At 36.6% G+C, this 25,719-nt stretch overlaps 1 protein-coding gene across 9 annotated transcripts in view; it reads right to left on the reverse strand.

The window, feature by feature from the left end:
* Nucleotides 1-25,719, reverse strand: part of PTPRF (protein tyrosine phosphatase receptor type F) — a 624,376-nt gene that overhangs the window by 127,442 nt on the left and 471,215 nt on the right. For all 9 annotated transcript variants that reach the window (XM_087719818.1, XM_087719825.1, XM_087719822.1 and 6 more), the window contains exon 6: nt 5,554-5,742. In XM_087719818.1, the coding sequence (XP_087575944.1) occupies nt 5,554-5,742 (189 nt within the window). The remainder of the gene's footprint in view (nt 1-5,553; nt 5,743-25,719) is intronic.

Here is a 25,719-nt window from a genome sequence, read left to right on the forward strand (position 1 = left end):
TTAATGGTCAGGATTGCCACATAGCTATCTCAACCACAAGCCACCAAAGCAAAAACGCGGGCATTTTCTTAGAAACCATAGAGCCATGGAGTTGAAAGATAATTTAGAAGTTGTCTAGTCTAATCCAGCAGTCCCCAACCTTTGCGGCCTGGTGGCCTGGTGTGTATGTTTGAGGGGATGGTTCTATGTGAGTGGCAGATGTGTGTGCGAATGTGTCTGCATACTACTCGCACAAATGGAGCTTTGCATGTGAGTGCCTGCCACTTGCATTAATGGAGCTGCATGCATGCTCACCAACCACTTGTGTTGCCTGGTTCCAAATGGGCCATGGCCCAGTAATAGTCAATGGCTTGGAGATTGGGGACCCCTGGTCTAGCCCTTTGCTCAATTCAGGATCTACTAAAAACTCTCTGACAAATAGTCTCTGTTTCAAGTGAAGGAGAACTCACAACTTTGGTAGCACCCTGGTTGGTAGCTTGTATCCAATCAGAGAATTCCTCCTGACTTTTAGCCTGGACGTACTTATAATTTATCCATTGGATTTGATCCTTCCTGCTGGAGTAATAAAGAATATCTCCATTCCTTCTTTGAGAAAATTTTTCAGATAACTGAAAATTACTATCATATTTTCCTTCAATCATTTTTTTGGGGTAGGCTATTACACTTCATTGTCTTAAAGCCTTTCTCGGAACTTCCCCCAATTTGTCACTGTCCAGTTTGAACTGTGATGTGGGTTATGGTAAGGAACACTGAACTAAATGGATCAATTATCTCACACAATAAACATACTTTCCTGGATCCTATTAAAATAACATTCCACTTCTGCCCTGGTTTTCATAAGTGCTTAGTATTTATTGTACTTCCCTAATACATTAGCAATATTTATTTGTTTAACCAATATATTAGTCACCTCCAAAGCAACTCACCTCCAAAGCAACTCCAGGCATTATAATTCACATTTATAGTGGAACTAAAGCTAAACATCTTGTACAGCATAGAGTACAATGGTGCTGCCCACAATAATAATCATACCAGTTTTGACTTATTATTATGGGGCAGACAAGAAAGCATTCATATTCAAATCTTGCCCAATTTGCTGCCTAGTAAACTGAATGCAACTCACAGATACACATTATGTACTCACTGTTATATGCTGTTATTTATAATTTTTGATTTTTAGCATTTGCTGTTACAGTTCTAGTTACTTTCAGACTGATGATGTGTGACTCTTAATGAAAGCCAGTTGGGTGATCTTGGGCTAGTCACTCTTCCTCAGCGGAACCCACCTCATGGGATTGTTGTTGTGGGGAAAATAGGAGGAAAAGGGAGTATTATATATGATGGGATAAAAATCTAAAACTAAATTTATAAATATAAATAAGCAAGATATGCCATTTTTAATTTATTAATCAATTGTCTTTCTCTACTAGTGGCTACTGGCTGATCCACACAATATATTGTCCTATTTATTTAGTTTTAGTTTAGTACAAGGCACAGCTAAAACACTATGATTTATAAAACATGTTTATGGCTTAATATATTAATACAAATATACTGTTTATTCTTATTTATTGTTGATGTACAGATGTTGTTCATATCTCAGTTTATTAAATTCTAATTTAGCTATAAGGTTATGATGTATATGGTTTTGATCTGCAGCATTACCCCATATATTGTCTCTGGATCAGCACCTATTCTTATTTTGACATGGCAGGGAATTAGCATGGGGTCACTATGTAAGCACAAGTTCTAAGCCCAGTGAATGCCTTTGAACCTCGCCTAGTCTTTTCCAAGTGAAAGTTGCCAGGCTGGGAAGATTTCTGTAATATAGGCAGAGAACAATAAAGTAGCTAGTTTGAAGTCTACATGTATGGGGCTGATTGTTTGTGCCTGACACATTCATTTTTTAGCTAAGTTCACTATGTTCACTATCATGGTGGTTCATTAATATTATTACTGTGATATGGTTATTGCCATAATTTTCTCTTTGGTATTAAAATGTTTAATATGATTTTATGGTGCTTCAAAACATTATATTACGAACAATAGTGTCAACACTAAATGATAGAAACGTGTGATAAAAATACAACTATAATCATTGAAGTTTTATAACCAATTTGTTAACCAATTTCATTGTATACATGATGTACAATGACAATAAAGGCTGTACTATACTTTATACCACCAATCAATTTGGAGCAGAGGGATACTATTGCTAGTCTTTTAAAATCCCTCTTCCTATTTTATTTTCCTTTCCTTGCAGATCAAGAAATAAAATGGGAAACTATGCATATACAGCAATTCTTCCACAATTGGCCTACGTTTTGAAACCAACATCCCAAATAGCTATTTAATCACATATCTATAATCAAATGTAAACTGAATGTCCAAGTTATAGCAATCTGCCATTCCTACCATTTCTGAAAATATATAGTTATTGTATTTTGGAAAGTAGCATTGTTTTTAAGTATTGTCCTGTTTGAATCTCTGTAATCCATACAAAACTGCAGGTGAGTTTTCGTCCAAACCAGTAGTAGTTTGAATAAATGCAGTAAATGCATGAAAGAAAACGAAAAGCTTATTGATATGATATTTAAAATATAAACATACTTTTAAGTACTGTGATACCATGCTCCCACTTAAATCACATTTGTGAAATATCGATAGCCCTTGATTTACGACCAGTCATTTAGCAAACATTCGAAGTTACAATTAATCTCCTAAGGCTATTTATTACCTATTCTTAAAGTTAGAACAGCTGCATCCTCTCCTGGTTATGTAGCCACATTTTTGATGCTTGCAATTCTTTCACATTTATGGCTGTTTGCAGCATCCTGTGGTCACATGACCATATTGTGACTTTTTTTGCTGGTTTCTGGCATTTACTTCTCTTTCTGGCAAAAAACAGCCATCAGGGGAAAATTGGTTTAGCGCACATGGTGTTTGTTAAACAATTACCACATTTACTTAATGTGAATGACACAAAAAAGTCAAAAACTCAGATATGATCATGTGATGCCTCAACTTACAATAGCAATGACTTACAACTGTAATTCTAGGCTCAATTATGTATGTAAGTTGAGAACTACCTGTATGTTATCTTTGTATATGATTATGGGAAGCCGAACAGTTCTGTTAAAGTGGAACATTATTGCTATTAACTAAAATTGTATTTATTACCTCATTTTAGACTAAATAATTCAATGGACAGCAGAATGATAGTTCTATAACAGCGATGGCGAACCTTTTCTGGCTCATTTGCCATAAGTGTGGGGAGCGCAGGGGGGGCGTGTGTGGGCGTGCTGCACCCATAATGCAATGTGCGCGCCCCCAGCGCATATGCATGCATGACAGGCACTTCCCACCCCACCCTGGAGGCCACCCCGGAGGCCCTCCAGAAGCTTCAGGAGCTTCCCTGAAGCCTCTGGAGTGCAAAAAACTGCAAGCAAAACAGAAGTCCTTTCCTGAATGTCCAGTTTGCCCATAGGGCTGGTTTTTCTTGCACAACAAGAGGGCCTCTGGGGCGGGGGAGGCTATAAAGCCTCTGGAGCCTGGGAAGGGCAAAAAATGGCTTAAAAAGGTTGAACTCAACTGGCCAGCGCATGCATGCGTGCCCTGACAAATGGCTCCTCATGTCTCCTGTGGCACACGTACTGTAGGTTCGCCATCCTGGGTCTATAAAATGCAGAATCCCAGAGAGTTGTGCCCACTTTACCCCGTAGATGAGTCATTTAACCATTCATTTAATGGTAAGAAAATTATTATTAAGAGAACTGTACAGCAGCATTGATTGGAATTATTATATGATTCATTGCACAGTCAGCCAGAATTTCCGACTGGATTTGACATTTTTATCCACCTATCAGGTCTATCTCAAGGACCTGGTATAGGCAGATGTTTATATTTGATGGTGTTGGAAGTATCATCATGGGAATTCAACTGTTGGGTGTAAAGCTGCCTTTTGCAACTGACTGGTGGTGAATTTGTCAATGCTGATGTGATGCTCTAGTTGTTTTGGGATTATCACTCTTGGTATAATCTTTGCTTACTTTTGCCAGAAGACACATATTTTTCCATTGTGTCTGAAGAAACCAAAGTCTTCAGTAGCTAAGCAGGTACAATATTGCTGCCTATGTTACAAGTTTCAGACTTAGAACTCTTTTTCTTCTTTATGGACTTTACACACATTTGTCTGAAAATAAAAATCTAAAAATCTTAAATTTCATTTAGCATCTACTTATGGTCTCTATGAATATACTATTTGGGCTTATCTGAATTCCTCTCTGTCCTTACAAACAATGACCACAAACTCTCTTTTGTAGTATTTATTAGGCTATATGTAAATATTGATTTAGAGCTTATAGTTGAATAAATGATCTTAAATATGCTAATGTCTCTTTCAGAAATTAAATAACTAGAGAAAATTAGAATAGTGTGTGAATACCGAATGAAATTCTCTGGAAATATGCTTGCAATATAGAAGGAAAAAAGACCAGTCCAAATTTAGGACATGATGGCAATGTTAAACGTGCTTTGCTTTTAAACTCAGGTTTTCCTCTTAAGCTTGCTTACCAGCAATGAAATTACGTGAAATGAATGTTACTGAGAGCTTACCATGTGCTCAAGTGCTGCCCTACTCATTTGCAATTCCAGATACAGAAATATATTTAAAAGCATGGAAAATAAGTATCCAATGGCATGCTTTCCAAATGCTGCCTGTGTAGCACCTTTCAAATTAAATTAATGAGGGTGTTATTTCCTTTCACCACACACATCTTGAGAAGAAGGTAAAGGTCACTGTGAAATCACATAAAATGTAAATATATCAGCATAATTATTGCTCACTGTTTTATATGAAAAGATCTCATAGTCTTAACAGTTGTCAGCAAGGAGCTAAATATAAACTTGTAACTGCGCAATATACTTTAGGATATAGGTATTGATCACACTGTTATGGGTATGCATGATTTCTTGACTGAAGCAGAAACTCCACTTATAGCTGCAGCAACCTTCCCTTTGCTTCCCTGTCTCCCCGGCATCACTGATATAGCTTTTCATTACCAGTGGACAGAGCTTTAGGAGGAGATAATAGCATCCTTGAAATGTTTAATTCCTTTTACTACAATCAGACTAAAATATTTAAATTATTAATAATATACATAGTATGATTTTAAGGTGCTGTGTGATTTACAACTCATTTTTGCAGAATCTTATAACGTCTTTCAGCTGAAAAAAGATTTTCAGTGCTGAGGATAAGATTTTATAGCCAGTGGACATAGTTGTTCAGAATTTAAAACTGCAAATTTCAATGACAAAGCTTAGTCTCTGAATCCAAAACATGTTTCAAAATTACAATAAATATTTGAAAACTGACTAGATGCTCTTAATTGCCTCCGTCCATGGACTAACTGAGCAACCTTTTTTTCCCAACCTGTAATTTTTAAACAGTGCTGCTAGTAATGTGTGTTCTTCTTTCCTGAAAGCAGAATCCAATAATGGAATCGGAGGGAGACATAACATAACAGAGGTTTCAGGATAGGAAAAACTTTTTACCTGAACGAAGCTGTTTGATTCTGCCATTGCTAGCAGCTATGTCCACCGGAAGGAAATCTTTGTACCAGGAGATTTCGGGGTCAGGATTGCCGCTGGCAGCACATAGCATTGTAGCAGTGCGGGCCTTCTCTACTACCTTGAGTTGGGGGCCCATATCTATAGTTGGAAAGCCAGGAGGAAGTTGATTCTCTGAAAGAAAAACAAACAAAGAAATCCAATTAAAAGTCAGCGATGGGAAAACTGGAGGCGAGTTTCCATATTCCAAGCATTGGACAATCAAGACTTCGACACAACCATGTTTGGTTAATAGGCAGAAGACATTTCTTCTACTTTGGATTCTGAACAGTAAATTGGTTGTTAATACAAAATAAAGCAATTCAAATGTTCTATGCATGTTTCTGGGTGAATCCTTATGCAACATGCATGGATAAAACAAGCAAGTATCTTGTACTGAATTCTTCTGATTTATCTTCTATGTTCCAGTAAAGTTTGATTCTTTAAAAACCCAAAGAACAAATGAATATTAACAAACCAAAGTAACTGCAAGGCTGGATAGCCAAATGAATACTGCATTAACAAACGAAAATAACTTGGATAGCGATCTCTCTTGGATGGTGTAGTGAATTCGGAAGTGTGCATGGAGTTAGATTTCTCTTAGTTCTCTTCTAAACCTATGTTTCTAGGATGCACACTAGGAAATTGCCAAAAACTCTTCCTGACAGTTGAGGACACCTGAGATATGTTGAAAATGTGTAATATATCTCCTTGCCTTGTATCACATTGGTGAACATTAAAAAAAATCAAGAATAGAAAGAAATAATTATGTTGATAATGGCTGCATTATATTCTCACAGACAAACATAGCTAGTATTATGAGCATTCTCTTAGAAAAAGTCCCTAAGCGCTCTAGAGCAGCTTTTGATAACAACTGCCAAAATCAGCTCATACTTCCAAGATTTTTTTTAAAAAAACTATTCTCTTCTAACCATGAATTACAATCAAGACAGGCAAAATATATGGGAAAAGAGCCAGAACTTATGGGCTTTTTAAAACACTAAAACCTCAAAATCTTTCTTTGAAAATGCTTAAGCAAAATAAGACAGTTTTCCTTTTTACCTTTAGCAGATATGCTAATTTGAATAAAGACAAATATTTGCTTCTATGGCAAAAGCCTTGGGTTATTACAACTTTTGAATACAGTGCTCCTTTCTAGGTTTTCTAAAATTACAAAATATTCATTTATGTAATTGATTAATTGAATAAGGGAAAAATTGTGCTTACAAACAGATATGCCAAATGCTCAGCCACTACTTTTAAGTAACTTTGACTTCTCTAGTACCATCTGCAATTGAAAGTGATGGATTATTTACTTCTCTATGAGTTCCAACACCATAAGGATCTTAGCATCCTAAATTTAAAGATTCTACATTACAGAGATCAAGACTGACTGAGTATACTTCATTTGCATCTAATTTCCACGTGTAATGTGTATATACATAATATTCATATTTTCAGTTAATTAAAGTTTTGGTCCTGGCTTGTATTTTATAAATCTCTAAATGAACTTGCAGTGTCAAATTGAGCTATTCAAATTTAACACTAAATACCTTCCCATCACATCTATCAAAAATCCAGACACAGCCTTCCCATTTCAGTGTTAGATTGTATAGCATAAAACAACATAAATGGGCTGCAATCTGGCTTTGGTGTTCAGAAGGTAAGGGGTTTGGGTTTTAAAAAAAATACCAAAAAAAAAAAAAGAGATTGAAATTTAGTAAGAGCTTGAGACATTTTGAATCTCCCACTCCACCCTCCCTAGAAATCTATTCTTTACCACCAAACAAAAAAGTCTCTTTGTATAAAAGGTACCACTGAAAATGAAAGGTTTTTTCTTCTTCTTTAAATTGCTTTCTCTTTATTTTCAAAGACAAAAGGTACATACAGCTTAACTGGAAAGACACCAGAGCTAGCATTCATTGACAAGAAGCAGCAGCAGCACTGATTTAACCACAACACACATGCCTCAAATTTTAACAAAAGCAGGGATACACAAAAGTATCACAAGACACAGCTTATCTTGCAAGGCAAGACACAAAGAGGAACAAACAAAAACTCTCTTCAAACTAGCCAACTGTGCCTGATTTACCTTGCCACTGGCAATATAAAGTAGGTGGTTAAGGCAGGGAAGACAAACACTCCAAGTGATCAAATGTAATCCCTAAACCTTCTATATTATTTCTCAGTTTTTGTGAGATAATATTCTAAGCAAAGAACCAATCAATTCATGTTTCTCAATGTATCTACACAATTGTTAATTTTAAAAAAGCAATATAAGTATTTATTATTTATATATAATTATTTATTTGAAATATTTGCATATTGTGCCTCAGTGAAAAACCCACAAAGTAGCTTACAAATTCAATAAAAACATTATAAAAACAATCCAGTATATGAACTGGTGGAATTAATGGTAGGAAAAGCCAAATTAAATATAGGGCCTGGAATAAACAGAAGTAAAGCCTTTCCAGAGGACAGATGCTAGTGCCTGTCAAACTGAAGTCTCTAAGACAGAGCAGATACCTTCTGAAAATCACAGATCCCTGGGAGGATGATATAAGTGGAGTCATTCTGCGTTATTTAGGGCATGGGTCTCCAACTCTATGGGTCACAGTCCACTACTGGGCTGTGAGCCTTTTGGAACTAGGCTGCGGAAGTGGCAGGCAATTTAGCGCATGTGTGCTCCATTTGTGTGAGTGGCATGCTTGTGCAGACGCCACTCATGTAAATGGAACTGATGGTGCACTTGCCTGCCACTTGCATGGAACCATCCCCACTCCCTCCCTCTCCCCCCCTGCCAGTCTGCAAAGTTGGAAAAGTTGGGGAACTCTGATTTAGGACTTTCACATTAAAATCAACATTTAATCTTGTTCAATGGCAGCCAGTCAACCACTGCACACTTTTCAGCACAAATTTTATCTATGTGGTGTAGTATCACAGTCAGTACTCTAGCTGTCTGCATTCAACCAATTGGTGTTTTAGCAATCTGGCAAAGCATAACATCAGCCTAAGAGAAAACTCATATGGAGTTCAATACATTGCACCATTACTACTGGAGCTATGGTGGTGCACTAGTTAGAATGCAGTATTGTAGCTGCCAACTGCAAGCAGTTCGATTCTCACTGGCTCAAGATTGACTCTATCCTTACTACTGTATATTTGACAGCACGGTATCAGCAGTAGCGTCCTTCAAAGTTTTTGGTTCTATAATCTCCCAAGACATGAAATGGACGCTTAACATTAGACCTATCATTAAAAACACACAACAAAAATGTTTTTTCCTGCATCAAATCAGGAAGTTCAGACTGCTGTAGGAGCTGTTGATACACTTTTACAGAGGAATTATAGAGTCTATTATTTGTATTTCTATAACTCTGTGGTTTGGAATAGGAAGCAAACTGGACAGGTACAAACTCCAATGAATAGTTTTGACTGCAGAAAGAACACTTGCAACCCACCTGCCTTCCACAAAAAGATCGTTGGCTTACCTGAATGGTCGTTCTCTAGGCGCTGCGGAGTGTCCAAGCACGGGTTAACTTCAGCTTGCTGCCCAAGGAACTGAGTTTTAAAATTGATTGTAGCTCCGCCTCTTGGTTGCCTCAGAGGCTCAGTTTCGAAAAACGAAGAAGATCCAATAGTCCATAACTCAAACCAGTCTAAGTCCAAGTCCAAGACACAGGTGAAACACACCTCGCGGCCCCATCTCAAGGGTGGGTTTGGACACTCCGCAGCGCCTAGAGAACGACCATTCAGGTAAGCCAACGGTATTTCTCCTAGGCGCTGCTTGGAGTGTCCAAGCACGGGACATGCCAAAGCTATGTCAAAGTCGGGAGGAAAGAAGAAGAACTGTCCGGGGCCGCGGCGGTTGCCACGACTCTCTGCAAAACTCTCCTCCCAAATGGTGCCTCAGTAGAGGCAAACGTGTCAAGCTTGTAGTTTCGAATGAATGGAGACGGGCCAGACCATGTAGCAGCACGACAAATTTCCTCAATTGGTGCTTGAGTAGCCCAAGCAGCCGAAGTTGCCACACTCCTCATAGAATGTGCGGTAATACGAGGGGGAACCGGCCTGGCCTGAGTATCATAAGCCATTTTGATGGTTGCTCTGAGCCAGCGTCCTATGGTGGAGGTTGTGACCTTCTTTCCCATGGAAGTGGGGTGGAATGATACAAATAACGCTTCTGACTTACGAAAGGGAGTGGTCCGCTTCATGTAAATGCGCACCGCCCGCCTAACGTCCAACTTGTGCCATGTTACCTCTCTCTGGTGCCTGGGACGTTGACAAAAGTCCGGAAGTATCACCTCCTGCGCCCTGTGGAAAATGGTGTTAATCTTTGGGACGAAATCAGGATCCAGCCGTAAGATGACTCTATCGGAGTGGAAGATGCATAGGTCGTCTCTAACTGACAAGGTGGCCAACTCCGATATCCTGCAGGCCGAGGTGATGGCAACCAGAAAGGCAGTTTTTAGGGTCAGGTAACATAGGCCCACCGTCCGCAATGGTTCAAAAAGAGGCGTGGCAAGCGCCTGCAGTACAACAGTCAAGTCCCAGGTGGGGTACCTATGGATGGGAAGCGGACAGATGTTGGAAGCCCCTTTCAGGAAGGCCCGAACCTGTGGGTGTCTAGAAAGTGGTAACTGAGAATCAGTGGACAGGATGGTGCCCAAGGCAGCCACCTGTCGGCGGAGAGTGTTGGGCGTGAGGCCATTGTCCAAACCGTCCTGCAGAAAATCCAGGACTTGTGGGATGGTCGCGGATGAAGCACTTATCTGACAGTTGAGGCATCAACGTGAGAAGGCTGACCAGGTCGCTTCGTAAATTCTGACAGTGGAAGGTCGTCTAGAAACTTGAATAGTCTGGATGACTCTGTCAGAAAAACAGGGAAGCCTCAGGAGGTCCCCCTCAAGTGCCAGACGGTGTTTGCAAGCACCCAAATGCAAACGGGGGTAATAGGAAGGAACTAAGCTGCCTACACTGTCTAAAAGCTAACAAAACCAAAGGAATAACTCAAGGAATTTTAGAAATAAAAAACAAAGGGAGCTACAATCTATCACAATTAAGGGTCTGGGTCCAGCTTGATGCCCAAGAACTGGAGCCTCAGCAAAAAACGTCCTATAGGGCGACTGAGTTTTTTTGAAAACTGAGCCTCTGAGTCAACCAAGAGGTGGAGCTACAATCAATTTTAAAACTCAGTTCCTTGGGCAGCAAGCTGAAGTTAACCCGTGCTTAGACACTCCAAGCAGCGCCTAGGAGAAGATCTGTATGTTGCGCAGGTCTGAAGGAGCATCCTAGACATAAACTGTTTCAACTCCTTTCCTCAGTACAGTGCTGTAGGGCATTATATGCCAAAACAATTAGATACAGGACAGTTTTTCCCCTTGTGCCATCACTCTGCTGAACATCTAATTTTCACAGTGCTGCCTAATGTCTATATGTACTTACCCATGTAGTATGGCCATAGTATTATTTCTCCTTATTATCTTCTTTACTTCTCTCTTCTATTGGTATTATTATTATTATTATTCGCAACAACAGAATTGTATCACAGCGGCCAGTTGTTTCACCAGATTTGGCATTGATTACTAGTCGGGCGCCACCCAGGGGCTTAGGACGTTGTAACGTATTTTTGTAATATGCGTGCAGATCCAAGCAGTGCGGCTTTTTGCATTTGACTGATGGTGATTTTTGTCAATTTTTAACTGTTTAAAATGTAATTCCAGTGCTTTTGGAATAGCACCCAGTGTGCTGATTACCACTGGAATTACCACTGCTGGTTTGTGCCATAGTCGTTGAATTTCGATTTTTAAGTCCTGGTATTTTGCGATTCTTTCACATTCCTTCTCGTCAACCCTGCTATCACCTGGTATTGCAATGTCTATGATTGTAACCTTATTTTTCTCAACCAGTGTGATGTCTGGTGTATTATGCGCCAGTATTTTGTCCGTTTGTATGCGAAAATCCCACAAGATCTTGACCATCTGATTTTCGATGACTTTATCAGGCTTATGTTCCCACCAGTTTGTTGCTGTTTTAATATTATAATTTTTGCACAAATTCCAATGGATCATTTGTGCTACTGAATTGTGCCGCAATTTGTAATCAGTCTGCACGATTTTTTTACAGCAGCTGAGTATGTGATCAACAGTTTCATCAGCTTCTTTGCAAAGTCTGCATTTGGCATCATCAGAGGATTTTTCGATTTTGGCCTTAATGGCATTTGTGCGGATAGCTTGTTCTTGCGCAGCCAGGATTAGTGACTCTGTTTCTTTCTTTAATGTACCTGCTGTTAACCATAACCAAGTTTGTTCACTGTCCACTTTATCTTTTATTTTTTCCAGAAATTGGCCATGCAATGCTTTGTTCTGCCAACTCTCCTTTCTTGATTTTATCGCATCTTTTCTGTATTCTTGTTTCGTCTGTTGGACCTTCACTAGATTTTTGTTCTTTACTTCGATTAATAGATGTTCTTGACTTTCTTTTAAATAATCAGCCAGTGCATGTTTTTCTTCTTCAACTGTTTGCTTCACTTGTAATAATCCTCTGCCACCTGATTTTCGGGGCAGATATAATCTATCAGTATCACCACGTGGATGTAAACTGTAGTGCATTGTCATTAGTTTCCTGGTTTTTCGGTCCAGAATGTCCAAATCAGCTTGTGTCCAGTTAACTATACCAGCTTTGTATTGCCCAGGTATTTATGGCCTTGATTGTATTTCCACCATTCAATTTAGATTTCAAAATTTTCCTAACTCTGTTGGTGTACTCTCCCCTGACAATAGTCTTTACTTCTCCATGCTTGATGTTATCCAACTGCAGAATGCCTAAGTATTTGTAGGCTTCATTTTCGCTGCATTTAATTAGTTGGCCATTGGGCATTTCAATTCCCTCACATGTAGTGATTTTGCCCCTTTTTATGGATACAGTGGCACATTTTTCCATGCAAAACTGCATTGAAATATCGGTGCTGAATACTCGGACTGTGTTTGTCAGTGATTGGATTTCTATTTCTGACTTTCCATAGAGTTTCAAATCATCCATATATAATAAATGAGAATTTTTTTCAGTTTCTTTGGCTGTTTGGTAGCCTAATTTCATTTTTTAAAAGATTACTGATAGTGGGATCATCGTGATGATGAAGAGAAGAGGTGAAAGTGAATCACCCTGGAAAATTCCTCACTTGATATTAACCATTCCATAGTTCTCAGTCCCTACTGCCAACTCAGTTCTCCACTGTTTCATCGCCTTTTCAGTAAAGGATGTAATATTTTTGCTAATGCCAGTTGTTTCTAAGCATTTTATGATCCAACTATGTGGCAATGAGTCAAATGCCTTTTTGTAATCAATCCAGACCATATTTAAGTTCATTTTTCTGTTCTTACAATTTTCTAATATCATTTTATCAATTAGGAGCTGATCTTTTGTGCCCCTGCTCCTTCTTTTGTTGCCTTTTTGCTCTACTGGCAAGATGTTATTTGTTTCCAAATAATCCATCATGTTATCTGCAATAATGCCTGTGAGTAATTTAAAGGTTGTTGGCAAGCATGTAATTGGTCTGTAGTATTCAGGTGTTGTTCCTTTAGTTGCATCTTTCTGAATCAAGTATGTTTTTTCAGTTGTCAACCATTCATCAATTTGACCATTTTTTAAAATTTCATTCAGTTGTCTGGCCAATACTGCATGTAAACTGGTCAGATATTTGAGCCAGAAACCATGCAATTGGTCATTTCCAGGTGATGTCCAATTCTTTACTTTTTTTACTCGATTTCTGACCATATCATCATCATCATCATTATTATGTGACTTTGAATGTATACTGAGCGCTTCCATACTGGAGACAAATTCCTCATGCAGTCTAACCACATTCGGTCAAATAAAGTATTCAATTTAATTCAAGTACAATGCAAAATAAATCTTTTAAATGTTTATTGATTAATTTTAGAATATTTCTGTTCATGAAAATATTTCACATTAGTATGTTAGTAAGAAAGTAGAGATGCAGTGAGACCCATCACACTGAGCTCTTCCTTATCAGCTGTTGTATCAAAATGTAATAATAATGATCTTTGTAGTTATCTTATTATGATAATAGCACAGATGTAATGTAAGCATTTCTATTTGCTGAAACTGTAAACAATTTAGCACTACTCCGCTATAAAAGCGGAGACAGTATTTCACTCTGTCTTCTGAGATTCTTTACAACTTTTCATAAGTAGTGCTCTTACTTAGACCAGGTTCCTGAAATAAATAACTTCTAAAATACTTTTTTAGGTTTTCCTGAAATAAGAAATGAAAGGTAAGAATTGGGTCTCTGACATGGCTCCAGAGGCATGTATTTGCCAAAAGACATCTCCCTTGGTATAGTATAGGCTTTGTCCTGTGACTTTTAAAGAAATATTGCAATTTTTAAAAAGCAAGAACCTGGCCTGCTCAAAGTAAGGTGTCAGTCTCCAGCATCATATTTCATTCCAAGAACATTTCTGAATACACATGGGCCTCAGATGTTGTTAAAGATAATAAACATTATGGTGGCTAAAGCCCAGTTGCTTACTTGGAAAGGTACCTATTTGTTGTAAAACAGAACAAAAGCACAAAGGTTAATGCTTTGTTAATGCTCAGCATTGTTCAGGAGGAGACGGTGGCATAAGGTAACGTATGCTAAATCAATTTTTTATAATTGGGTTTGTTCCCATAGAAGATGTTCTAGATACATTAAGCACCCCAAGCAGGACTTTTGGAAACCTGTCTACATTTCTCATAATTTCAAGTATACCCATCAGCTGGGGAATCCTAAACCTAAAGGGATCTGATTCATTTTTATCATTCATAACTAATAACACTAAAAACAAACTTATTCTTACCTAAATATTAACTTTTTATTTTATTTTTATTAACCAATTTTGTTATATACATGATGTACAATGACAATAAAGGCTTTACTGTTATTTTTACTTTCCCAAATAAAATGTTTTACCGTATTTTTAAACCTATACATAGATATTACAAAATGAAAAAGCATTAAATATTTAATGGATGGCAATTCTATACCATTACTCTGGTATTACGGAATCTGAGATTAGAAAAGTGAAGAGATTTTCACAGATGAGAATGTGATCAGGAAAATATTAGAATGTGCAGAAATGAATAGATTAACGCTTGCAATTAAGGAGAAAGAACCAACTGAATATTATTTGATATGGGGCTTATTTTTATCAATGGTTAGATAATAAACAGGGAAGTTAAAAACAGGGAAATAAAAGAAAAAGATTTGTGAAATAAAGAAGATATGTTAAGAGAGAGAAGCAAATATCATGATTATGTTTGATATTATCATTTTAATATTATAGAATTAATGGTAATGTAGTAAACATTGTTGCAAATATTATTTTACAAAGATATTTGTAATCAGATGATACACTGTTTAATTGAACATAAAATTATTATATTAAAGTATATTATAAGGGAAATACAAAGGAAATGAATATAGTAACCAACAGACCCAAAAGTAGGATTGTTGCTTACAAGAATAAATATAAACAATTAAGAATATTCAAGGTAATAAAAAAAAATCCAAAGATAAAGGTCATTGTTTCCTCTGTCCAGTCATATCTGACTCTAGAGCAGTGGTTCCCAACCTTTTTTTTGCCATGCCTCACCTAAGCATCTTTAAAATCCTGACACCCCCCGTGATATATAATTCTTACTTTAGTCAAAAAGTGAACTTTACTCATGTGGAGGAAGCCTAAAAGGCCATTAACTTGGTTTAAACAAGGTTCACATTGCCCCCATTAAAAATCAAATTGCTTCCCTTTGGGGCCTGGGGTCCATATTGGGAACCACTGCTCTAGAGGGTTAGGGACCAGTTATTCATTATGTTACATCCATACTGTAGCTCTCACAACCAATCGCAAACATGGACCATAAAGATTGCAACTGTAAATTCTAGTAGTTTTCATTATCAATTATTCCTAAAGGGCAAGGAAGGTCTTAAGGACCCTATAAAGATAAATATGGAAAGAGATGATAGCTAGCAAATGAAAGTGCCATTGTGAAATGGCAGATGTAGAAAAAAAGAATATGGATCTTGAGAAACAGAATGGTGAAGGCCACAGATAGGATTGCTATCTTTTTTTTCCCCTGTCACACACTCCAGCCTTTTAACAACAGAACAACAGGCATTTGACAGTTGCACTTCTTCCCTTTTCATTCCATGCTGAGGAGGTGGGGAGAACTGCCCTGTTTCTTTTTGCCTGGCGCACAGCTGTCAAGATATTCCCTCAGGTACTGTCTGTATACTTCCAAGTTCTTGACTAATTCAATACTGTATTATATATCTTATTGATCCCATAAGAATACAAAAACATAAGAAGAACCATGCTGAATCATAGTAAAGAACCATCTTGTCTGGCAATGGCACAGACATGCTGTCTCAAGATTTTCTGAATTAGCATTCATATAATATACACTATCATGGATATTATTCTAACAAAATGTGTGCAATATGAACTATATATTATTATATTAATGTGCTTAATCTTGATTTTTTTTATTAAAGTAGAATAAAATATAGATTAAAAATATAAGACTTGGCATAAAAGGGGCAGTTAGAAGCCTGCTTAAAGAAAATCTCATCAGCCTCTAACCACAAGATGTTCTAGCCAACGTCCCTATGTCAAAAGTCCAAACCACAAGGTTTAGATAAAGTTCATTAATGACACGTAGTCCATACCTGTAACAAAAGGAGAAGTAAGACCCTCATCTACTTATAAGGCCTTTTCCCCAAAGTAACCAATAAGAAATGAGTTAAGTATTTCTGTGTCATGCTGCCTTTGAGAATATATAAGAACACATGCTTTGATGATGAAAGTTGTTCAGAATTTGCAATGTTAACCATTTCACTAACTTTCTGAACCTGGCTGTCAAATAAACTTTTCCTGCATCCTGAGAAGTCTAAAACCTGTTATTTTCTGCAACGTTATCATATTGTAAGTTTAGTGGCTTTTAAAACCCCATTTGATGATAGATCAAAACCAGAAAATAGCCACAGCCACCGTCACAGACTTGTAGTCACACAGTGTCAGAATTATGGACTATACAAAACAGAAAACTTTTCTGGGGAAATAATTTCTGGAAAATACAGGTAGTCCTTGCCTTACGACCACAATTGAGCCCAACATTTCTGTTGCTAAGTGAGACATTTGTTAAGCAAGTTTTGCCCCATTTTACGACCTTTCTTGCCTCCATTGTTAAGTGAATCACTGTAGTTGATAAGTTGGTCACCCAGTTATCAAGTGAATCTGGCTTTCCCATTGCTTGTGAGAAGATCTCAAAAGTGAATCACATGACCTTGGGACACAGCAATGGTCATAAGTATGAATTATGTGACAAGTATCTGAATTTTGATCACATGACCATCGGGGTGCTTCAAAGATCATAACTGTGAAAAATGGTCATAGGTCACTTTTTAAAGTACTGTTTTAACTTTGAATAGTCACTAAATGAACTGTGGTAAGCTGAGGACTACCTGTAATGCCCATGGTCTGGTTCCTAATAGGCCATGGATTGGGACCAGTCTGTGGCCAGGGGGTTGGCAACCCCTGCTTTACAAGTTTCAACTTTAAATCCTATAAATACATATTTATTTATTGTATGGCAACCTAAACCATACAATATAAACACACAGACACACTCAGTACTTTATCACTGCAATAACATTAGCTCAAGCTGCCTGACATAGAGCATATATTTGGAGAGAGAAAATCTTACCACCTGTAGGATTGAGGAAAGCATGTTGAGAATTTGCACTGCTAAATGAGGGCTGGATAGTATTTTCTTCAAGAGAGAGAGAGAACCATCCCTCCAGGTTTAGAAGCTATAATTAGAACACTCCTGAGGCACGATTAATCACTAAAATTAAATAACAAATTTGTTCTTTTTCACTAAATAAATATTGATAGCTCAGTTCCAAGGATTTTCCAGATCAATCCCAGTCAGGATTTATGTTTCAGTTCAGAACAGAAATGACTTCAGTTGTTCCGGTGCATGATCTATGACTGGAAACAGACACAGAAAAGTATGGTTCTACTGATTTTTCTGGATGTCTCAGCAGCTTTTGTTATTGCTGCATACTTTATCATCAAATTACCTCTTCAGTTACAGTTGACACCAAGGCTTGAGAACTTTTTATATTAACACTGCATATTTGTCAGATGTTAGGCATTAAATCTATCATGTCCTTTCGGTTTCATTCCCCTATTAATGTCCTGTATTACTGTATTTTTAGCTGTTCAAGAAATGTGGTTCAATTTTGTTTTTAACATTATTGTCACCACCAACTGATTGAAATATTCTTTTCGTTGTCTTTTGCCCCTTTCAAGAATACTGCACTCTAGAAAGAGTACAGGTAAGAACAACAAAGATGCATAGGGGGTTGGAAGCTAAAACATACGATGAACAGCTGCAGGAATTGGGTATGTCTAGTTTAATGGAAAAAAGGACTAGGTGATGTGATATGACAGCATTGTTCCAATATCTGAGTGGCTTCCACAAAGAAGACAAAGTCAACCTATTTTCCAAAGCCCCTGAAAACAGGACAAGAAGTGATGGGTGGAAACTAATCAAGGAGAGAAGCAACCTAGAACTACGGAGAAATTTCCTGATAGTTAGGACAATTAATTGGGTTTATGACAATTTACCATGGTCCACTCGCCACAGTCAACTCACCATGGTCAACTTGCTGCGGCCAATTCATTGCGGGACAACTCGCCACAGCCAACTCATTGAGGGACAAGAGTTACACTAATATCAAAGAAATAATAGTCCAATAGAATCATTAAAGAAAGGATGCAAAAGGAGTGTCAGAATAAAATGTGAATCACAAAAATTAGTTTTTTTAAAAAAATTAAATAATTAAATAGAATTGTTAAATTGTCCTGCAGCAAGTTGTCTCATGGTGAGTTAGCTGTAGCAAGTTGTCCCATTCCACAACTAATCAGTGGAACGAATTGCCTCCAGAAGTTATGGGTACTGCAACGCTGGAGATTTTTAAGAGATTGGACAACCATTTGTTTGAAACGGTATAGGGTTTCCTGCTTGATCAGAGGGTTGGACTAGAAGACCTCCCAAGATCCCTTCCAACTCTGTTACTCTGATTGCAATTTAGCTTCTGAATTCAACATATCTTCATAGGAAAAAATAGCTCACAATATGTTTTGTCATCTTTTTCATTCATTTCATGCTACCTTCAACATTTCAAATGAAAACACATTGCATTTTAAAAGTAAACTGTCAGATTTTGGGTAAGAAGAAGCATTTTTAATGAAATATTTACATTTCTGGAGATTGCAACACATAACAAAAGTCAGTGATGGTGCTTTCTGAATATATGTTTGTAACTTGTTTTTGTGTTTTTATGGTTTTAATTACTGTGATATTGTTTGTCGCCCAGAGTAAATTGGATTGAGATGGGCAGCTATAGAAACTGAATACACCAACAAACAAATAAATCTTTTATCTAGTAACATGATGCTGGAGTTCAATTAAGGCCATATGATCAAAAGTGGAACAGCAATTCAAGAGCCAGAAAAAAAGTCTGTTGTTTATGTTAAATCATTTAGGTGTAACTACAACTCCAATATAAGTTATACATAGGCAACTGTCTCTGTGTATATGTGCATTTACAAAGCACATTCTTAAAAATATATTTCCAAAAAAGGAAATAAATTGAACAATTTGTGGAGAGTGATCTAATAACTATAGAACAAGTGATGACCTGCATATCCCAACAGAAACTATGTGCCGGTACACAAAGAAAGGGTTTTAAAAGCCACTTGGCATATATGATAAAGAAAGCAAAAGATTCAGATTAGTGTTAGCAACAGAAAACAACACAAATAGGTAGTAGTTTATAACAGCCCTGCCAGCAGACTGTGGTGTGGCACTTTGAAGAGACATACTGAAAGTGCACTTTCAAAATGCTCCATTCCAAGTGGAATGCTTTTAAGAGGCTATTCTCTAGAGACATGAAACAGACAATAGGAGAAAATAAACAAATAGCAAAATACAAACAACAGACAATAGCAGAATATAAGCAAAGTGTTCAGAGACATACATGATCCTTGGCTCAAATATCTGTGCCTATCGGATTTTTTTCTTTAAAAAAAGAGGGAAAAGGTACCAAGACTAGCACCTTATTCTTTGGAGCACCCAAGAACCAATTTGTTAGATGACTTATTCCAAGATGATTCCCATTATAATACTTCTGTGCTTTCTTTCTGCTATGTGCTGTCCTATCCATATTATAAGAACAATTTAATTGAAAAGTTAGAATGTTGGTGGCTCTGATGCAGAACTCATTTACATATTATAGTATATACATATCCAAACGAAGTGGTTTGACAGAGAAAACAAAATGAATAAATATAAGTTCTACATAAAGATCAAAAATAGAGTAAATAGATGAATTTATTATTATTATTATTATTATTATTATTATTATTATTATTATTATTATTATTATTAATAGAATAATGATAAGGCAAGTTAATGTCACACTACACGATCAATCAAACAAATTACTGGCAGTTTCTGAAAGGAATTCTTTTTCTTTCAAGATTTCAAGTGGAAAGACCTGAACATGTGGTATTTGGTGTGTATTTGGTATGATTTTGAATATTTTAATTTATTTTTTAAAATTTATTTTGTAGTTTGATGAGAAATAGTTGAATATGCCATGCTGCATAAAAATGACATATTACCATCATTGGCTCATATAGAAATCTTTAAAGTACTCAAAAAACCAACCAACCAACCAATCAATCAATCATATAATAGTCTTCATAAGAAACTGAGAGCTGGCAAGAACATTTATTGACATATCCAATATTTCAGCTGGCTATTTGAGCAAAAAAGATAGATCCAAATCTTGTTTCAGTCCTTGGAAATATTTTCATAAAGAAACATTTTGCATTCTACAGAACCACTGCTCAACTCCACAACTGGAAATCTGAAGAAACCGGTGGCAAACCAAGTGTAGCCTGTAATCCTGTCTTAAGTCTTGCCGTGATCCTTGATTTTCTACTTTTCTTTCTTGGCTGTTAAAAGCCAACGGAACAAATTCAGAGAACAGGAATAGCTTATTTTTGTACTGTAAGCCGCCCGGAGTCCCACGGGATTGGGTGGCATATAAATGTTATTAAACTTATAAACTTATAAACCTCTGCTGAAGTATCTGTCAGATATATTCGCTAGAGATTTATCCATGAGAAAAGTTCTATTTGTGAAACAAGAAAATATTCAGCTACAAGTAATGAACAGTGAAGGATTAGAAAGAGGAGAAGCTAACAGGATACACATACTATCCTAAAACACATCTGACTCTCTATGGGTTAACAACTCCTTTTCTGAATCCAACAAGTTTCAAATCCTTGTTTGGACTTAGGCTTTCTTAAATAAATCAGGATTCAGTTTACTTACCATGAATGAGCTGTTCAATCATCATAATGAGCTGTAAAATTTTGAATAAATTGCAATCGAGTTTCTGGAAAAACTACTATTATAAGCCTGACAGAGTTTTATAAAAAAAACCTTAATTAAAAAAAAAATCAGATAAAAGCACACTAGCAGGAAATTGCACTACAGCCTTGGGATCAGAATATTTATATTCCTTTTTCTGTGTTTGCATCAATATAAACTAAATACAGTAGATTAGCCAAGTACCTGTTGCTGAGACTGAGGTGATGAATGTGTTAAGATTCAGCTGTTTCCTTGCTGCATTGCTAACTGGCTGAGTTTCTTGGCTGCTATGGATATTAAATTTGAATATTTTTATTGTGTGAAAAGGTTTTTAATGTTTTAATTGTAATATTTTTTTTGAATTGTATGGTGCCCAGAGTAATTGACTTACATGGGCAGCCATAGAATTGAAAACAAACAAACAAACAAACAAAATAAATAAATCCCTATGTAAACCTGCAGATATTTCATTTTTGTATATATGCAAAATTTGCAAATGTTGCACGTGCTTACTATTCATGGAAGAAAAGAAAAATATTGATATAATTCTTACACATATATATTCAGCAAATGACAATATTATTTGTATCAGCAAAGCACTGGACACTTTTCATAATAATGCCCATATAGCTTTCTTCGTTGCTGGAGAGACTTCTGAGGCATTATTCATTAATAAAATGGCCCCTAAGTTTTACAATTTAGAATGTATACTTGGAAAATATATGCAAGCTCCAGTAATAAAAGTTAAAGAATGCGCTGAAAAACTGGGACTAAAATTAAACATAAGAACCATCAAATTAATCACAACAGATAAAAGAATCAGCTGTAGACAATGAAAATGAAGACAAATAGTCTTTGGGTTATGACTATTTGTCAACAACCATTCAAAGTTCTGACAGCGCTGAACAAATACTATTTATAATGGGTCCTCATATTTCTGGCCATTGCAGTTTCTCTGCAGTCATGTGATTGAGATTTCTGATGTTCCCTGCTGGCTTCCCATAAGCAAAGTCAATAACGAAGCTGGGAGGAAGTCAGAAGTCACGTTTAAAAGAGGTCCTTGCTTAATGACCTGTGTGATCTTTGCTTAATGATGGTAACTAGGGCTGCTGGAAATGTTGTTGCTAAGTTATGAGATCTTGCTTTACAATGGAGTCATTTAGCTACAGAGATTGTTCATTAGCCAAGGATTACCTCTAGTACCATTGGCAGATCTGAAGGATCAGTTAGGGACAGATTTATCATAGAAAAAAAAATCTACCTATGTGGTTGCTAAGAGACAACAGCAATTTGATGGTACATAATCAAATGTATCTTTGGCTCCACAAAGGGGAAAGAAATATGATCCCTTAACCCTACAATACAACAGTTTAATATGTAATTTCCAGAAATAAATCTAGTAGTAAATCAACATGAATGTAACTTATTAGGGCGTTTGGAATATAGGTAGTCCTTGAGACCACAACTGAGACCAGAACTTCCATTGTTAAGCGAGGCAGTTGTTAAGTGAGTTACACCCAATTTTACCTTTTTGCCATAGTTGTTAAATGAATAATTGCAGTTGTTAAGTGAATCATTAGGTCATTAATTGAATCAAGCTTCCACCATGGACTTTGCTGGTCAGACGCCAGCAGATGGCGATCACATGATCCCAGAATGCTGTAACTGTCCTAAATACATGTCTCTTATCAAGTGCCCAAATTTTGATCATGTGACCAGGGGGTCACTGCAACGGTTTAAGGATAAGTCTTAAGTCACTTTTTTCCAGCGTTGTAACTTTGACGGTCACTAAATGAATGATTTTAAGTTGACAAGGACTACCTGTAACAAGGTTTCACAGGCATGCATATTGTTTCCATAATTTGCTTGCGAAATAGATGAAGGTTGGGAAGAATAGAAATATTATTTCTGATATTATTTCTTTTAACATACTATATCATACTAACTATATAAATCTATTTCTCAGACAACTATTTCACTGCTCAGAAAAATGCTACTGCATACGTGCTAAAGATTTTTCTGATGTGGCCAAATGCTACAGCAACAGATGAAATTGTTCAAAGTAAGCAACATTTAATAATGTTTACATGTGAAAATAAATATACTAGGTCTGTTAATTTTGCCCAATAGTTTCCCATATGGTCTCAATAAATTAAAGTAAAACATATTAGGCTATCTATAGATATTTTCTTGTTTTCTGCCTCAGCATCATAGACTCATGGCCAGCTTATTAACATTGTAATATTAATATCATCCCTCTTTCTTTTTTTAAAATGTTCTAGTAACAATAAATACTCGATTTAATAAACCATCAAGAATAGGCATCTGTTCTGCATAGGTAAAATGGAAATAGGATTACATATATGAATTTTTGCAATTTTATGCCTTTTATGTATGTATAAAACGGGATGGAATTTTATACATGTGTAGAAATATATAGTATAAAGGCAATTTTTGCATTCAAAGTCTGCTAAATTGAAGTTATTAAATTTGGATTCATTGTAGCAGTTTCTCCTGTTTCATCTTAATATTTCCTAGAAAATACCCCAAGGTGTTGCTATGCAGAATTAACTGTCCATCATTTTATGACGAATAAATATGCTAATACGTTTTCTAATACATACATTTACAATGCTGAGGCGGAATCTTCTGCCTACCACAGATGTTTCCTTTTCTGATAGTTGAAATCCGAACTCTTAACATGGATTAGTATTATCTTGTGTTGCCATATCTAGAGTAACTAGATTTTGGTTAAGCAATTCGCTCAGTTACTCTGTTTACATTCAGCACAGCTAAAATAGCAAACTGGAAAACTAATTCTACCATCAAATACTGGCAATACTGAATCTATAGACAAGTCACAGTTATCATCATATCCACAGTGATTGACCATTTTGGACTTCAATCTCTTAAAACAAGTAACACCAATTACATACTGTGCAGAAGTGATACTTATCAATTCACTGTAATCAATATATTGGTCCCAAAGCACACAACCCAGTTAAGATTTTTGGTTGGTAAAATGTGGTTTTATATTTGGCAACATCATTCAAACAAGAAACACAGAAATTTTCTGGAAACCAGTGTATTCTAAGGCCCGGCTAATTATAAGTAGGTGCATAATTCCTAATTACCCAAGCAGTAGGGATTTATGTCAAACTAAAGATAATTAATTTTCTCTTTCAATTATTTCATAGTTTAATTGCTCTGTCTGTGACTTAAGTTCATCCTTCATGCATTTAGCCATTTATGGTATATTCCAAACCTAATTATTACATACCTTAATACTTCTTTCCTTTATTCAGCTTAATCTGTGATGTACATAACAATTTTAGGTGAAATGTAAACTTTGATGTGCATGAAGAACAGTGAATAAGAAAGTTCCAAATCAAAACCAAACTGCCTGTAGAGTAAGTAATCAGATCCTCAGCTGGTTCCAGATCTCAGATTAGAGGGGAGACTCTCTCACATCCTTTTTTCCTCTAGTATTTAAAGGCATGAATCACTACCAATCTTCCATTTCAGATACTTATTTGATGTAGAGTGCGGCAGAATACAGATAATCATGGTGGCTTTCATTAGCACATTGAGTGAAGTTTGTTAGTACTGATATACAAAAGACTATTTGAACTGCTACTGAACTAGTGCAGTGACATGTGTAAGAGCCACACATTCAAAAGATTTTCCCAGTGATAACACAGCAAGAGGGAATAATGTTCTCTGTCACAAAAGGTATATCATAATGTATGAGAAAATTACTTTAGAACGTCTGTACTTCTATTTAAAAGAAACAGCTTTGTGGAGATGATTTGCCAACAGCTATTCCTGGAAAAAAAAGACTAAATTAAGCACTAATAAAATAAAATTTATAAATAGCAACAACAGATAATGTAGAATACCTGGAAAAACATTACAAACTACAATCTCTGGGATGGTGTAACACATTGAACATAGTCGATGCCAAGCGAGCACAACTCACAGAGGGGAAAGGGCCATACGGATACTTTGAAAATAATTGTGTGTTGTAAATGAGTAGCTGGTGTGTTGAACTGCCATTTGGTGGCTAGCAATGCAGCAGCAGTGCTGGAGCTAACAGTATTGGTGAGGCTTGAAGGTATTGGAAATACCTGACAGTGTGTCTTTCAGGGAGAGTGGCTATGAAAAAATTAAGTGGTGTTGAATTATTCCTGAATATAGCAATGTTTGGTGACAGGATTTAAGTTTAAAACAAACAAACAGACAAACACTGATGGGCTGCTTGGTGGATCACATGCAACTGGTGGGCCATATGCTGTGCAAGTCTCATTTATATTATATTATAAAGTAGGTCAGGTGGTTGCCCTACTCCAGCAAAGTAATAGCCTGCGGTGCTTCGGCCAGCAGGAGGCCGTTCCAGTCGAAAACCCTGCAGCCCTCTCAAGTTCTATTTTCACTGGCAGAGGGTTGTAGAAGGCCATCACAGCCGTTATTTAAAAAAAACACACAAATACCTAGATTAAAACAAATCCTGATGTTACACCTATATGTACTGCTTGAGACCAAGATAAAAATCTCCAGCTATCACATCTTTTAAAACTATGCCTGGAATAGCTCAGGAAG

This window comes from Thamnophis sirtalis, unplaced genomic scaffold (assembly GCF_051295495.1).
Source record: "Thamnophis sirtalis isolate CommonGarterSnake01/CBP01778 unplaced genomic scaffold, rThaSir2_p1.2 scaffold_7, whole genome shotgun sequence".
Lineage (NCBI taxonomy): Eukaryota > Metazoa > Chordata > Lepidosauria > Squamata > Natricidae > Thamnophis > Thamnophis sirtalis.